The sequence below is a fragment of the Carcharhinus amblyrhynchos genome, unplaced genomic scaffold (assembly GCF_965287045.1).
Source record: "Carcharhinus amblyrhynchos unplaced genomic scaffold, sCarAmb.v2.hapA chromosome_144, whole genome shotgun sequence".
Classification (NCBI taxonomy): Eukaryota; Metazoa; Chordata; class Chondrichthyes; order Carcharhiniformes; family Carcharhinidae; genus Carcharhinus; species Carcharhinus amblyrhynchos.
The window spans coordinates 5,998-21,538 of record NW_027649884.1 but is presented as its reverse complement, the minus strand read 5'-3'; the positions used below and the strand labels follow the sequence as shown (position 1 = coordinate 21,538).

General features: G+C 44.5%; 1 protein-coding gene across 1 annotated transcript in view; it reads left to right on the top strand.

Moving 5' to 3' along the window:
* The window catches only part of LOC145338703 (NACHT, LRR and PYD domains-containing protein 3-like), a 65,097-nt gene extending 64,912 nt beyond the window's left edge, over nt 1-185 (top strand). Inside the window, 1 exon segment of the mRNA XM_080183102.1 lies at nt 98-185. Coding sequence (XP_080039228.1) covers nt 98-185 — 88 coding nt within the window.
* The last annotated feature ends 15,356 nt before the right edge of the window (nt 186-15,541 follow it).

Sequence of the window (15,541 nt, the reverse complement as noted above, 5' to 3'; positions counted from 1 at the left end):
CAGAGACCAGAAGATTTGTCCCATTAACTCCAGTCTCCTGTTATTTACCCTGTTGATCAATCTGTTTATTTCCTGTTTCATCTTTAATCTGTTTCAGGCTGGAGAGGAATCAATTCAGTCCAAATGGAAGGAGACAGCTGGAGTCACTGCGGGGATTCAGATTGGGACTGACAGTGAAACTGTGAACATTTCAATCTATGAACATTGCGGCTCCACCGGTTACAGTGAAATCCTGAATTGTGAAGATCTTCGACAGCTCCTTCCAAACCCTTCATTCCTGCCCCTCTCCCTCCCTATTCCATCAGCCCCTCCAGCCTGGCAGTGATTTCCCTGCTTACCTGGTTTCCCAGCTGGAAAACTGTTGTAGTTTTAGTCTCCACATTGAAGGAAAGATTGCTGCAAACCATTGTTTAAGCAGCAATGTGTTGTCAGTGTTCTCAGCAACAGAGTCTTCACCCTCCTTTCAAAATGGAGCAGCAGAGATCATTCTCCAGAGAGAGGGAACAGTGTGTGTGATTCTGACAGTACCCAGCAGAGGACAGATTGGTCAATCTTGTCAGAGTTTCCTCTCTGTCTCTGTGAATGAATTAAAGGCTCCACCAGCCTCTCCTCAAAACCTCTTTCACTATCTGGGGATTAAAGAGACACAATGCCACCATCTGCTGGTGGCTCACACCTACTGCAGGCGCTGCTCTGTGTGAGCCTCAGACAAGTTCAGTCAGTCCCATGTCTGCATCTGGGAACCGGTTACTGCAGTGTGAATATTGATCAATATTGACAGGGATTGGAGTTTACAGCAAGAACCTCGGCTGGTGAATTAACCCTTTTATCACCAGACACTGTACATGAACTCTGTTCCCTCATTCCCTATGGGAGATATTGTCTGGAGATTGTCATTGGGGATGATCTCAGACTGTAATGTGTTCATTTGGTGCAGTTATTAGACACTAATCCCATTCAGAATGGGAGTGGGTAAACTGTGCTGAACTCTGTAATTCCTGTTTCCAAGATAACACATCTGCACCTATTTCCAGACACACAGGCCCAAACTGACACCCACACATTCACAAACACACACACAGATACTCTCAGGCACAGAGAAACACACTCTCACAAACACACACACCCAGACACTTGCACATTCTTACCCACGTACTGATACAGAGAGACTTAGAATCTATCTTAAATACACACAACACGCAGCCATACACCCCCAGAAACACACATCACAAACCCACGTGGTTAATGATTTCTCAGCACCCCATAACCAAGTAAAATTTAATATGGACAATAGTGATAACATTTCCTCTGAAACCGATATCCCTAGAACGAAAGCAACAAATGAACACTGGTGCAGGATTACACAGGATCAGAGCCTCGGAAATGCAGTTTCCTCTTTCCTTGTTCCTTATATCTCACTGAGCAGATGCAGAGCTATCGCACAGAAAGCTAGAATTCACAATTTCACTCTGTCCCTGCACACTCACCCCAGCTTTATTTAATTTCTGAATGTATGATTTATTTTGGATTGTCCCAAAGATCTCAGGACTGATGCATGATGTCAGATATGACCATTATTTATCAAACTGTTTATTTGACCATGACAGATATTACCTGGAGTTTGTCAGATTGTTGTTTTTCATCCATCTGCAGTTGCAGATGTCAGCGTTGAAAAGTGGAGAGATATTCTATACCATTAAAAACATCACATTGAATCAGGGAAATTCTTCAAAGACTATGAATTAATCACTTTCAAATTAGTATCATTTCTTCAGAACAAACTATTCACATCATCTATTATTACAATTTAAACTCACTTTATTGTGTTGTCTGGTCTGTACTAGTTTTAACTGAACACTGCTCAGTATGTGACATGATCTATGTTATTGAGTTTTGAAAGAGAAAGGGTTAATGTTGCTGCTCTGTAATTGTAATGGATATTCCTAATATTATCATCTGTATCACTGTAGGAATTTGAAATCAAATGCTAGTTGGTTAATTTGTCAAATTCTAATTGGGAACCATTGGAATGCTGAAACTAATACGGACACAAGCTAATAAAGAGTGGGGGACTAGTATAAATACTGTAACTAACAGTGAGAGTGAAACTAAAAAGACCGTAAGATACAGGAACAGAATTCAGCTATTCTGCTCTTGCTGATCTTCCAGCTGAAAGAACTGTCCTCGGCCGAGTGTTACACACTGGCACATTCCAAGGTCCAGGACGACGTGCTGAGGGACGGGCTGAAGCTTGGGGCAGCTGCCGCAAAGGCACAGTGGGGAAAGGCCACACTGTAAGGCCCTTTAACTGAGGCAGACCGAGGGCCCAGGAACTGCAGAACACCCTCGACCTGCGGAGCTGTGTGCCAATCTGAGCACTAACGGCACACAGTCATTTATTGAGGCAGGGATATGACTGTAATTTGTATAGAACTGTAAAAAGGTTTTATTCTGCACTGTTTGCAATTCATAGACATAGAACATTACAGCGTAGACAGGCCCTTCGGCCCACGATGTTGCACCGACCAGTTGAAAAACAATGACCCTCTAACCTAAACCAATCCCTTGTATGTAGATTTGCAATGGTTTGAGATTTTTATGAATAAAGTATATTTTTGAAATTAAAAGAATTCTGCTCATTGAGTCCACTCCACCATTTAATCAGGGCTGATAAGTTTCCAACCCCATTCTCCTGTCTTTTCTCCATAACATTTGATCCCCCTTCCCAATCAAGAACCTATTGATCTCAGTCTTAAATACACTCAATGAACTGGCCATGCATAGCCTTCTGTGGGAATGAATTCCACAGATTCATGACCCTCTGGCTGAAGAAAGTCCTCCTCATCTCAGTGCAAAACAGTTGTCGTTTTATTGAGGCTGTGCCCTTGGATCATAGTCTCTCCTACAAATGGAAGCATCTTCCTCATGTCCACTCTATCCAGGCCTTTCAGTATTCTGTAAGTTTCAATGAGGATCCCCTCATCTTTCTAAACTCCGAGTACAGACCCAGAGTCCTCAAACACTCCTCCAATCTCCAGCTTTTCATTTCTGGGATTATTCTTGTGACTCTCTTCTGGACCTTCTCCAGGACCAACACATTCTTTCTTTAATACAGGCCCAAATGTGCTCTCAATACTCCAAAGGTAGTCTGACCAGAGCCTTATAAAGCCTCAGCAGTGCAACCCTGGTTTTGGTGGCACAAATTATTTTAATTTCTAAATGTGGCAAAGAATTTGAGGTTAACAAATAAAACTCAGCTGATAAGGTCATTTATTACATGTCAATGTCCTAGATTGGTCTGTCATGGTTAACCTAACAACAGGAGATTCAGATACAGATTCCAGTCGTTTTCTCATCTGGGATTTTAATTGATGATTTATCTTTTGATTTGAATTATTTGTCATGTGTATTAAGATACAGTGTAAAGTATTATTTGTTGTGCACTAGACAAGCAAAGCATGCCGTTCATAAAGAAGGAAGAGAGTGCAAAATGTAGTGTTACAGTCATAGCTCGGGTGTAGCAATGCACTACGGTGTTCTAATGCAAGATCGGTTCATTCAAAACTCTGACAGCAGCTGAAAAGAAGCTGTTCCTGAATCGCGACCTCAGACGTAGAGCAGGAGCCAGACCAAACCGTGAGACAAACAGAAAGAATGTTTTCTGTGGTGAGAGTCATAGTGGGAACGCCAAATTTCCTTAGTCTGTCTGTGATCGCCTTGGATAAATCTGAAATTGGAGAGATGATAATGTTTGACTTGAATATCTGATGGTGTAAAGTATCTGGGAGCAGAGTGGATTTGATAAAGGCTGGAATACAGACTGGGGGAATGAGTGGGAAGATGTTGTGCTGAATGAATGGTTCTTGTAGGAGAGGGATGGATGGAGGGAAGGAGGGTGAGATGGACGGAGGATGAAATGGATGCAGGGAGGGTGAGGTGGACTAATGGAGAATTTGAGAAGCTGCAGTTTCCATTTGAGGAGGGTCCCAGAGCCTCTGAGCAGCTGAACTGGGGAAGCCTTTGGGCAGAGACGGCGCTGCTGCTGTTTCCCCTCCCGGCCACCAGGGGCTGCTGTAACCCCCCAGGCTGGTGCTGCAGCTGCTGCTCCTCCCAGTGTCACCTCCTGCCTCCTCCGGCCCAGCCGCTGCTCGTTGGCGGAACATCCGGGGCCTGTGGAGGGGGCGGGGCCTCCGCCATGTTGCCGTGATGTCACGGTGAGGCCCCTCCCCCTCCCCCTCCATTTGTTTTTAAATAAAAAGGAAGAAGTGAGTGTTGAGCAATGGGGAAAGTGAGAGAAATTCCGAGCCGGAAACCCCGCCAGGAACCGAATCAAAATTAAATCAAATCCATATTTATATCCAGAGGCCGGGGCGGGACCGCGCCTGCGCGCTGTGTTCTCCCAGACTGCACCGCGCGGATCAGGATTAAAAAAATCACAACTTAAAAAAAACAGTATCGATATCCCCGAACCGAGAAGGAACGACAAATTGCTCCTCTGGACACTTTTGTATCTCTCCCCTCTCACCTTAAACCTGTGCCCTCTAGTTTTAGACTCCTGTACCTTTGGGAAATAAAAAGATATTGACTATCCACTTTGTCTGTGCCCCTCATTATTTTATAGACCTCTACAAGATCGTGCCTCAGCCTCCTACACTGTAGAGAAAGAAATCCCAGTCTATGCACCTTCTCCTTATAACTCAGGCAAAGTTCAATTGGAAAATGATGTTGCTGAATGTTTTTATGATATTTGCGGGTGTATCTCGCACAGTTGACTGTGGAGAACCATGGGAAGAGTATCATTTAAACTTTTGGAAGACTTTCAACAAGGTCTCACATCGCAGACGAGTATGATCACTAATGTTGTTCAGGGAAGGAAACCTGCCATCCTGACCTGGTGTGGTCTACATGTGACTCCAGAGACACAGTCATGTGATTGACTTTCAAATGTCCTCTGAAATGGCCCAGCAAGCCACCCAGTCGTAACAATCGCTACAAAGTCTCAACAAAGAAAGAAAACTGGACAGACCAACTGGCTTTGACCTAGGCACTGGGAAAGATAACAGCAAAACAAAAAGCCCTGTCGACATTGCAAATACACCTTACGCACAAGTGGGGGCTAATGCCAAAATTGGGAGAGCTGTCTCACAGCCCAGTCAAGCAATGCCTGACATAGCCAAACTCCCGGAATCATGCCTCACCCCAGATTCCAACAGTGCCATCCCTGGATATGTCCTCTCCCACCGGCAGGACAGACCCAGCAGACTCCTGTATACATCGGGAGGGGGTTGCCCTTAATAGTGACTCCTGGCCCCATGAATTCTCATGGCTTCATGTTAAATATGGGCAAGAAAACATCTTACTGGTTAGCTGTCCTTCTTCCATCGGTGAATCATTTATCTCTGCATTGAACAACACTTGGAGGACGTATTGAGTGAGGCAAGTGTGCAAAATATATTTTGGGTGGGGCTTTTCAATATACAGAACCAAAAGTGGCCTGGCAGCGGCACTGCTGATGGAGCTGGCTGTCTCCTAAGGATATTACTGGGAGACTGGGTCTGCTGCAGCTGGGGAAGGCACCAGTCTTCATTTCAAAGACATAAGAACATAAGAAATAGGAGCAGGAGTAGGCCATCTAGCCCTTCGAGCCTGCCCCGCCATTCAATAAGATCATGGCTGATCTGTCGTGGCTCAGTTCCACTTTCCCGCCCTCTCCCCATAACCCTTAATCCCCTCTCTTATCAAAAACCCATCAACCCGCTTCTTAAAAATATTTAGCGAGGCAGCCTCCACCACTTCAACGGGCAGAGAATTCCAGAGATTCACCACCCTTTGAGTGAAGAAGTTCCTCCTCAACTCCGTTCTAAACTGCCCCCCCTTTATCTTGAGGCTGTGCCCCCTAGTCCTACTGTCCTTTCTGAGCGGGAAGAGTCTCTCCACCTCTATCCTATCCATCCCATTCATCATCTTATACGTCTCAATGAGATCTCCCCTCATTCTTCTAAACTCTAACGAGTACAAGCCTAATTTATTCAGCCTCTCCTCACAGCTCAACCCCCTCAACTCCGGTATCAGCCTAGTAAACCTCCTCTGCACTCCCTCCAAGGCCAAAATATCTTTGCGCTGGTGCGGCGCCCAAAACTGCACACAGTACTCCAGCTGCGGCCTCACCAATGCCCTATACAGCTGCAGCAAGACCTCCCTACTTTTATATTCAATCCCCCTCGCTATGAAGGCCAGCATCCCATTCGCCTTCCTGACCACCTGCTGCACCTGCAGACTGGATGGGTGAATAAAGATGCAGTTTGATGTTAATTACACGAGACTGTCGGCTTTGAAGATTCCCCAGTTCCATGTGCTGAGAGACAGGAATGATTAAACAATGTCTACAATTCAAAGCCTTCAGACAAGTGAAAAAACAGGAGAACAACTGAATCCACAAACGCTGCCACAGACAGTATTCCAAGCTTCAACTTCATGTTTGAATGTGAAATAAACCCCAGGCCACACTGGGATGCTGAACTATTTGATTCCTGTTTTTTTTCTCCCAAACTTCAAAATAAAAATCTGTGCTGAAACATTCCTTGGACAGAGCAGAGGGAATTTGACTCTGGATTTAGCCCATTCCAGGATTTGTGTTGGGAACATTTGAGGAACGGAGCAGATTAAACATTATTCCTAACCGCTGGAATTGAAGTTGGGGGCTGATTGAATCAAACATTGAAAACAATGAGGGAAAGGGAGAGGCTGATAAAGAACAAGTTTTTTCCTGCTGGTTGGGGATTCCAGGATTTGGGAATATTTGGGCGTTAGCCTCAGTTTGGAATTTGAGAATTGTAGGAATGAAAACATTGCCAGATGTGCTGTGGGGTTAGTTTGAAACAATCTTCTGCAAATGGCTATTGATGCTCAGACACTTGTTATTATTTTCAATCTGGGGTTTGATCGATTTCCCTTAGTTCAAAGGGGTAAAGAGAAAGAGAGTTCGATCACAGATCAGCCAGGATCTTATTGAATATTGGAACGGGCTTTCAGGAAGATTGTTCCAGATTCCAAACACCCTCTCGGTGAAGTGATTTTCCACATTTCACTTCCCCATCATTTCCAATCTGGGCCCTCTAGTTCATCACCATCTCTTGAGAGGGAAGAGTTTCTCACTCTTTAACCTGTCCATAACCCTGAGGATCTTCAATCTCTCTCTCAAGCCTCACCTCGGCCTTCTTTTCCCCAAGGAAAACAGTCCCAACCTCTCCACTCTACCCTCGGAGCTACGGATCTTAATCCCTGGAATCATTCTTGTGAACCTGCTCCGCACTCTCTCCAATCTCTTCACATCCCTCCAGAACTGGTCGCAGGCTCCAGATGAGGCCTAATGAGTGTCTACCCTGATAATTGGGAAGTGATTCATTTTGGTAGGACAAACTTGAATGCAGATTACAGGGTCAGCGGGAGGGTTCTGAGGAATGTGGAGGAAAAGAAAGATCTTGGGGTTCATATCCACAGATCTCTGAAGGTTGCCACTCAAGTACATAGAGCTGTGAAGAAGCTTATAGTGTGTTAGCACTATAATGTCATTTACTGTTATTAACAGGGGGTTTGAGTTTAAGAGCCGTGGGGTTACGCTACAACTGTGCGACCACATTTGGAATATTGTGTTCAGTTCTGGTCACCTCACTATAAGAAGGATATGGAAGCATTGCAGAGAGTGCAGAGGAGATTTACCAGGATGGTTTGGAGGGTAGGTCTTATGAGGAAAGGTTGAGGGAGCTGGGGCTTTTCTCTTTAGAGCGGAGGGAGATGAGAGGCTACTTAATAGAGGTTTATAAGATGATGAGGGGGGATAGATAGAGTGGATGTTCAGAGACTATTTCCTCATGTGGATGTAGCATAACTATTCGGTTCATGGTGGGAGATATAGGAGGGATGTCCGAGGTAGATCCTTCACTCGGAGAGTGGTTGGGGTGTGGAATACACTGCCTGCCGTGATAGTGGAGTCGGACACTTTAGGAACTTCCAAGCGGTTATTGGATAGGCACATGGAGCACTCCAGAATGATCGGGAGTGGGATAGCTTCGTCTTGGGTTTGGACACAGCTCAGCACAACATTGAGGGCCGAAGGGCCTGTACTGTACTGTTCTATGTTCTATTTTACAAGTTCAATATGAGCTCCTTCCTCTTGTACTCAGTTCCTCCATCAATAAAAACTGGGATACCACATCCTTCGTTTACTGCTCTCTCAAAGTTCCCTCCCCACTCCCTGAATGGATGGAGATATTCCAATCCTAGAACCCCTACAGTGCAGAAGGAGGCCACTCGGCCTATCCAGTCTGTACTATCAACTATCCCACCCAGGCCCTACCACTGTAATATCACAGATTGACCCTGCTAATCCCCCTGACACTAAGGGGCAATTTGAATGGCCAATCCACCTAACCCACACTTCTTTGAACTGTGGGAGGAAACCAGAATTTCTTTAATCTGTCCTTAAAGGATTATTGACTCATCTTTAAACGTCCACATGAGCCCTGACAGAACAAGGCCAACATGGGGGAATCTAGTGTCAGGTTTGAAAATGGATTCATTAGTGTCACAAGTAGAGTTGTATTAACACTGCAATGAAGTTACTGTGAAAAGCCTGTAGTCACCAAGCTCTGGGACCTGATTGGGTTACACTGAGGGAGAATTTAGCACGGCTGATACACCGTGGGGGTAAACCAGAGGAAACCCACGCAGACACGGGGAGAATGTGCGAGCTTCACACAGACAGTGACCCCAGCACTGTCTCAGAGTAAGGGGAGGGGGTAGGATGTTTAGGACTGAGATGAGGAGGAATTTCTTCCCTCGGAGTCCTAGAGTCACACAGTGAAGAACAGGCCCTTCGGCCCATCGAGTCTGCACCAACAGGAGCTCCCACTAAAGCTGTGCTAGCCCAGTTTTCCATCTCTTGTACCATATCTTGGAATGTTGTGATGTTTTGAGTGCTCATCCAAATGTTTTTGAAAGATTGTAAGGTTTAGGAGAGAGGTTTAGGACAGAGATTACTGATACAAGGCCCAGATTGTAATAACAGAGAGTCTATTAATTGTAGTTAATAGTTTTCTTGTAATTTAAATTTCATGTATAAATAAATAACTTTTCTCGTTCCTTATTCACAATTGTTCATTGTGTCTCTTTCTGTCTCCTTGTCTGTATCTGTGTATCTCTCTGTGTCTCTGTATTTCTCTGTATCTGTGTCTCTTTCTGTCTCTTTGTCTGTACCTGTGTATCTCTCTGTGTCTCTGTATTTCTCTGTCTCTGTGTCTCTTTCTGTCTCTTTGTCTGTATCTGTGTGTCTCTCTGTGTCTCTGTATTTCTCTGTATCTGTGTCTCTTTCTGTCTCCTTGTCTGTATCTGTGTATCTCTCTGTGTCTCTGTATTTCTCTGTATCTGTGTCTCTTTCTGTCTCTTTGTCTGTATCTGTGTGTCTCTCTGTGTCTCTGTATTTCTCTGTATCTGTGTCTCTTTCTGTCTCCTTGTCTGTATCTATGTGTCTCTCTGTGTCTCTGTATTTCTCTGTATCTGTGTCTCTTTCTGTCTCTTTGTCTGTATCTGTGTCTCTCTCTGTGTCTCTGTATTTCTCTGTATCTGTGTCTCTTGTCTTCGTGTTTCTCTGTGTCTGTGTCTCTCTGTGTTTTTCTCTCTGTGTGTCTGTGTGTCTCTTGTCTCTGTGTTTCTCTGTGTCTCTGTCTCTCTGTGTTTTTCTCTCTGTGTGTCTGTGTGTCTCTTGTCTCTGTGTCTCTGTCTCTCTGTGTTTTTCTCTCTGTGTGTCTGTGTGTCTGTGTGTCTGTGTGTCTCTGTGTTTCTCTGTGTCTCTGTCTCTCTGTGTTTCTCTCTGTGTGTCTGTGTGTCTCTTGTCTCTGTGTTTCTCTGTGTCTCTGTCTCTCTGTGTTTCTCTCTGTGTGTCTGTGTGTCTCTTGTCTCTGTGTTTCTCTGTGTCTCTGTCTCTGTGTTTCTCTCTGTGTGTCTGTGTGTCTCTGTGTTTCTCTGTGTCTCTGTCTCTCTGTGTTTCTCTCTGTGTGTCTGTGTGTTTTGAAGCTAAGGGCCTAGTATTTCCAGCTCTGAGCTGAACCCACAATCTCCGGAGCGAAGATCGCTGTATTGAAGGCAGGTTTTAAACGTCTGTTAGCCTTGTTGGGGATCTCACTGCAGTTTGAGAAAAGCAAACACTGATCCCACACTAAAACCCCCCCAACACAGGACTGATCAGAGAGTGTGAAATGGAACTGCTGTCAGACTGGGTTATTAAACTGACTTAAGGGATTTGAAAAATCTCTCAATGTTTCACTGATTAAAATCTCTAATGTCCCACGTCATAAATATCTGATCATTGGTGTATCTCTCTTTTACAGATCAAGTGATGGGTTGAATTTTGGCCGCTGTAGATTTCCCTCAGCTGATTATGAAGATCTCTGAGTGACACAAACACAATATCTGCTCTCGGTGACTGTAACAGTCAAATTGTCTCTGTTTATCATTCTGAATCTGGAACTGAGACAATCGTGGACAGGATTGCAGTTTTCAGTGTGAAATGTATAAGGGGATTTTTGTTGTAATGTAATTGTAGTTAATAGTTTTCTTGTAGTTTAAATTTCATGTATAAATAAAGAACTTTTCTTGTTCCTTATTCACAATTGTTCATTTCCCGTGATGTTGAGCTCTGTTTTTTCTCTTTCTGGTCTCTGTTACAGTTGTACAGATACCGGGCAGCTCAGATCACATGGGTTCTGATCTCAGTGTGAAGATCAAAAGGATATATGTACTTTTGTTAACTTTAAAATCAATTTTCCTGTAAAATACTCTCTGAATTTTTTAATAAACATTGGATGCAAAATTAGATCTGACTTTGCCTAATTCTGTCTCTCTTGTATTTCTTGATTAGTGTATTTATGTGTGTGTCTCTCTATCTCTATCTTTCTGTGTATTTGTACATCTCTCTGTCTCTATTTATCTGTATCTCTCTCTCTCCCCCTCTCTGTCTCTCTGTTTATCTGTGTGTCTCTCTCTGTCTCTGTATTTCTCACTATTTGTGTCTCTCTGTATCTCTGTGTATATCTCTCTGTGTATCTGTATATGTCACTCTTTATTTGTGTCTCTCTCTGTCTCTTTGTTTCTCTCTATCTTTATTTCTCTGCGTATCTGTGTGTCTCTCTGCCTCTATATTTCTCTCTGTCTCCATCTCTCTTTAATAGAACATAGAACATTCCAGCGCAGTACAGGCCATTCGGCCCTCTGTGCATGAGTCGCAAAAACCCAGCTTGCAGGTGCAGCAGGTGGTCAGGAAGGCGAATGGGATGCTGGCCTTCATAGCGAGGGGGATTGAATATAAAAGTAGGGAGGTCTTGCTGCAGCTGTATAGGGCATTGGTGAGGCCGCAGCTGGAGTACTGTGTGCAGTTTTGGGCGCCGCACCTGCGCAAGGATATTTTGGCCCTGGAGGTAGTGCAGAGGAGGTTTACTTGGCTGATACCGGAGTTGAGGGGATTGAGCTATGAGGAGAGGCTGAATAAACTAGGCTTGTACTCGTTAGAGTTTAGAAGAATGAGGGGAGATCTCATTGAGACGTATAAGATGATGAATGGGATGGATAGGATAGAGGTGGAGAGACTCGTCCCGCTCAAAAAAGACAGTAGGACGAGGGGGGGGGGGGGGGGGGGGGGGGGGGGGGGGGGGGGGGGGACTAGGGGGCACAGCCTCAAGATAAAGGGGGGGCAGTTTAGAACGGAGTTGAGGAGGAACTTCTTCACTCAAAGGGTGGTGAATCTCTGGAATTCTCTGCCCGTTGAAGTGGTGGAGGCTGCCTCGCTAAATATATTTAAGACGCGGGTTGATGGGTTTTTGATGAGAGAGGGGATTAAGGGTTATGGGGAGAGGGCGGGAAAGTGGAACTGAGCCACGACAGATCAGCCATGATCTTATTGAATGGCGGGGCAGGCTCGAAGGGCTGGATGGCCTACTCCTGCTCCTATTTCTTATGTTCTTATGTTCTTATGTTGCGCCGACCAGTGGAACCAATCTAATGACCCTCTAACCTAAACTATTCCAGTGTTATCCATATGTGTATCCAACGACCATTTGAATGCTCTTAAAGTTGGCGAGTCCACTACTGCAGCAGGCAGGGCATTCCACGCCCTTACTATCCTCTGAGTAAAGAGCTTTGTCTCTGTGTTTCTCTGGATCTGTGTCTCTCTCTCACTCTGTTGTGTGTGTGTGTCTCTCTCTGTCTCTGTGTGTGTGTGTGTCTCTCTGTCAAGCTGTATCTGTGTCTCTCTGTATCTGTGTGTTTCTTTATATATGTGTCCCTCTCTGTATTTTTTCTCTGTCTCTATTTGTCTCTGTCTCTGTATCGCTGTGTCTCTGTATCGGTGTGTCCCTCTCTGTATTTCTCTCTGTGTCTCTCTGTTTCCACGTCTGTGTGTCTGTCACTGTATTTCTCCCTGTGTTTCTCTCTTTCTGTCTGTATATGTGTGTCACTCTGTATCTGTGTGTCTCTCTCTGTATCTTTGTGTGTGTGTGTGTCTCTCTCTGTATCTGTGTCTCTCTGTCTCTCTCTCTGTATCTTTGTGTGTGTGTCTCTCTCTGTATCTGTGTCTCTCTGTCTCTCTCTCTCTGTATCTTTGTGTGTGTTTCTCTCTCTCTCTCTATCTGCGTGTCTCTCTCTCTGTACCTGTGTGTCTCTGTATTCCGAAATTGCCCCTTAGTGTCCCAAGTGTGTTTCTGTGTGTGTGTGTGTGTGTGTGTGTGTGTGTGTGTATGTGTTTCTCTTTGTGTGTGTGTGTGTGTGTTTCTCTCTTTGTGTGTGTGTGTGTTTCGCTCTTTGTGTGTGTGTGTGTGTTTTTCTCTTTATGTGGTTGTGTGTTTCTGTGTGTGTGTTTTTCTCTCTTTGTGTGTGTGTGTTTCTGTGTGGGGGTGTGTGTGTGTTTCTCTCTGTGTGTGTGGTTTTTTCTCTGTATATGTGTGTGTTATTTTCTCTTTATATGTGTGTGTGTGTTTCTCTGTGTGCGTGTGTTTCTCTCTTTGTGTGTTTGTGTGTTTCTCACTGTGTGTGTTTCCCGTTTTGTGTGTGTGTTTCTCTCTGTGTCTTTCTGTGTGTGTGTGTGTGTGTTTCTCTCTTTATGTGTGTGTGTGTGTGTTTCTCTCTTTGTGTGTGGGTGTTTTTTTCCTCTGTGTGTTTGTGTTTCTCTTTGTGTGTGTGTGTGTATCTGTGTTTCTCTCTTTGTGTACGTGTCTGTTTCTATCTTTGTGTGTGTGTGTGCTCCTCTCTTTGTCTGTGTGTGTGTTTTTCTCACTTTGTGTGTGTGTAATTCTCTCTTTGGGTGTGTGTGTGTTTCTTCCCTTAATATGTCTGTGTTCCTCTCTTTGTGTGTGTGTGCATCTGCATTTCTCTCTTTGTGTGTGTGTCTGTTTCTATCTTTGTGTGTTTGTGTTTCTCTCTTTGTGTGTGGGTGTTTCTCTCTTTGTGTGTGGGTGTTTTTTTTTCTCTCTGTGTTTGTGTTTCTCTTTGTGTGTGTGTGTATCTGTGTTTCTCTCTTTGTGTATGTGTCTGTTTCTATCTTTGTGTGTGTGTGTGCTCCTCTCTTTGTGTATCTGTGTTTCTATCCTTGTGTGTGTGTTTCTTTCTCTTTCTGTGTGTGTGTGTGTGTTTCTTTCTCTTTGTATGTGTACATGTGTTTCTCTGTGTGTGCGTGTGTTTCTCACCGTGTGTGTGTCTCCCGCTTTGTGTGTGTGTGTTTCTCTCTGCGTTTCAGTGTGTGTGTGTCTCTCTCTTTATGGGCGTGTGTGTGTGTGGTTCTCTGTATGTGTGTGTTTCTATCTTTGTGTGTGTGTGCTTCTCTCTTTGTATGTGTGTGTGTGTTTCTCACTTTGTGTGTGTGTGTGTTTCTCGCTTTGTGTGTGTGTGTGGTTCTCTCTTAGTGCATTTGTGTTTCTCTCTTTGTGAGTGTGTGTGTTTCTCTCTTTGTGTGTTTCTCTGTGTGTGTTTCTGTGTGTGTGTATTTCTCTCTGTGTGTTTTTGTCTGTGTGTGTGTGGTTCTGTTTGTGGGTGTGTAGTTTTCTCTCTTTGTGTGCATGTGTTTCTCTGTGTGTATGTGCTTTTTTCTCTTTGTGTGTGTGTTTGTCTCTTTGTGTGTTTCTTTGTATGTTTGTGTGTGTGTGTGTTTCTACGTGTGTCTGTGTTTCTCTCTGTGTGTGTCTGTGTTTCTGTATGTGTGTTTCTGTGTGTGTGTATTTCTCTCTTTGTGTGTGTGTGTGTGTGTGTGTTTCTCTCTTTGTGTGTGTTTCTCTGTGTGTGTTTCTGTGTGTGTGTGTATTTCTCTCTGTGTGTTTTTGTCTGTGTGTGTTTCTGTGTGTGTGGTTCTGTTTGTGGGTGTGTAGTTTTCTCTCTTTGTGTGCATGTGTTTCTCTGTGTGTATGTGCTTTTTTCTCTTTATGTGTCTGTGTTTTTCTCTTTGTGTGTGTGTGCTTCTCTCTTTGTGTGTTTCTTTGTATGTGTGTGTGTGTGTGTTTCTGCATGTGTGTGTGTGTTTCTCTGTGTGTGTGTCTGTGTTTCTGTATGTGTGTGTGTCTGTGTGTGTGTGTGTTTCTCTCTTTGTGTGTGTTTCTGTCTCTGTGTGTTTCTCTCTTTGTATGTGTGTGTGTTTCTCTCTTGGTATATGCGTCTCTCTCTGTACGTGTGTGTGTGTGTGTCTCTCTCTCTGTGCGTGTGTATCTGTGTGTGTGTGTGTGTTACTCTCTCTCTGCGTCTCTCTCTCTGTGTGCATGTGTGTCTCTCTCTCTCTCTGTCCCTCTCTGTGCGTGTGTGTGTGTCTGTCTTTCTGCGTGTCTCTCTCTCTTTGCGTCTGTGTGTGTGTGTGTCTCTCTCTCTCTTTGTGTGTGTGTGTCTCTCTCTCTGTGCGTGTGTGTCTCTGTCTGTGTGTGTCTCTCTCTCTGTGTCTCTCTTTGTGCGTTTGTTTGTTTCTCTCTCTCTCTCTCTCTGCAACTGTGTGTGTGTCTCTCTCTCTGTCTGTGCACGTGTGTGTGTGACTCTCTCTCTGCATGTGTGTGTCTCTGTGTGCATGTGTGTGTGTGTCTCTCTCTGCGTTATCTCTCTCTCTCTCTCTGCATGTGTGTCTCTGTTTGTGTGTCTGTGTGTATCTGTCTGTGCATATGTGTATGTCTCTCTCTCTCTCTGTGTGTCTCTGTCTCTCTGCATCTGTGTGTGTGCATGTCTGTCTCTGTGCGTGTGGTGTGTGTCTCTGTGTTCTGTCTCTGTCTCTTTCTGTCTCTGTGAGTCTCTCTTTCTCTGTCTCTCTCACTTTCTCTCTGTGTGTTCTCTCTCTCTCTCTGCGTGTGTGTGTGTCTCTCTGTATACAGGTGTGTGTGTGTGTGTGTCTCTCTCTCTCTCTCTCTTTTGCCTGTGTGTGCGTCTGTCTCTGTGTGTGTGTCTCTCTCACTCTTCTTGTCTCTGTCTTTCTCTTTCTCTCTCTCTGTGCGCATCTCTCTTTCTTTCTCTGTTTGTGTGTGTCTCTCTC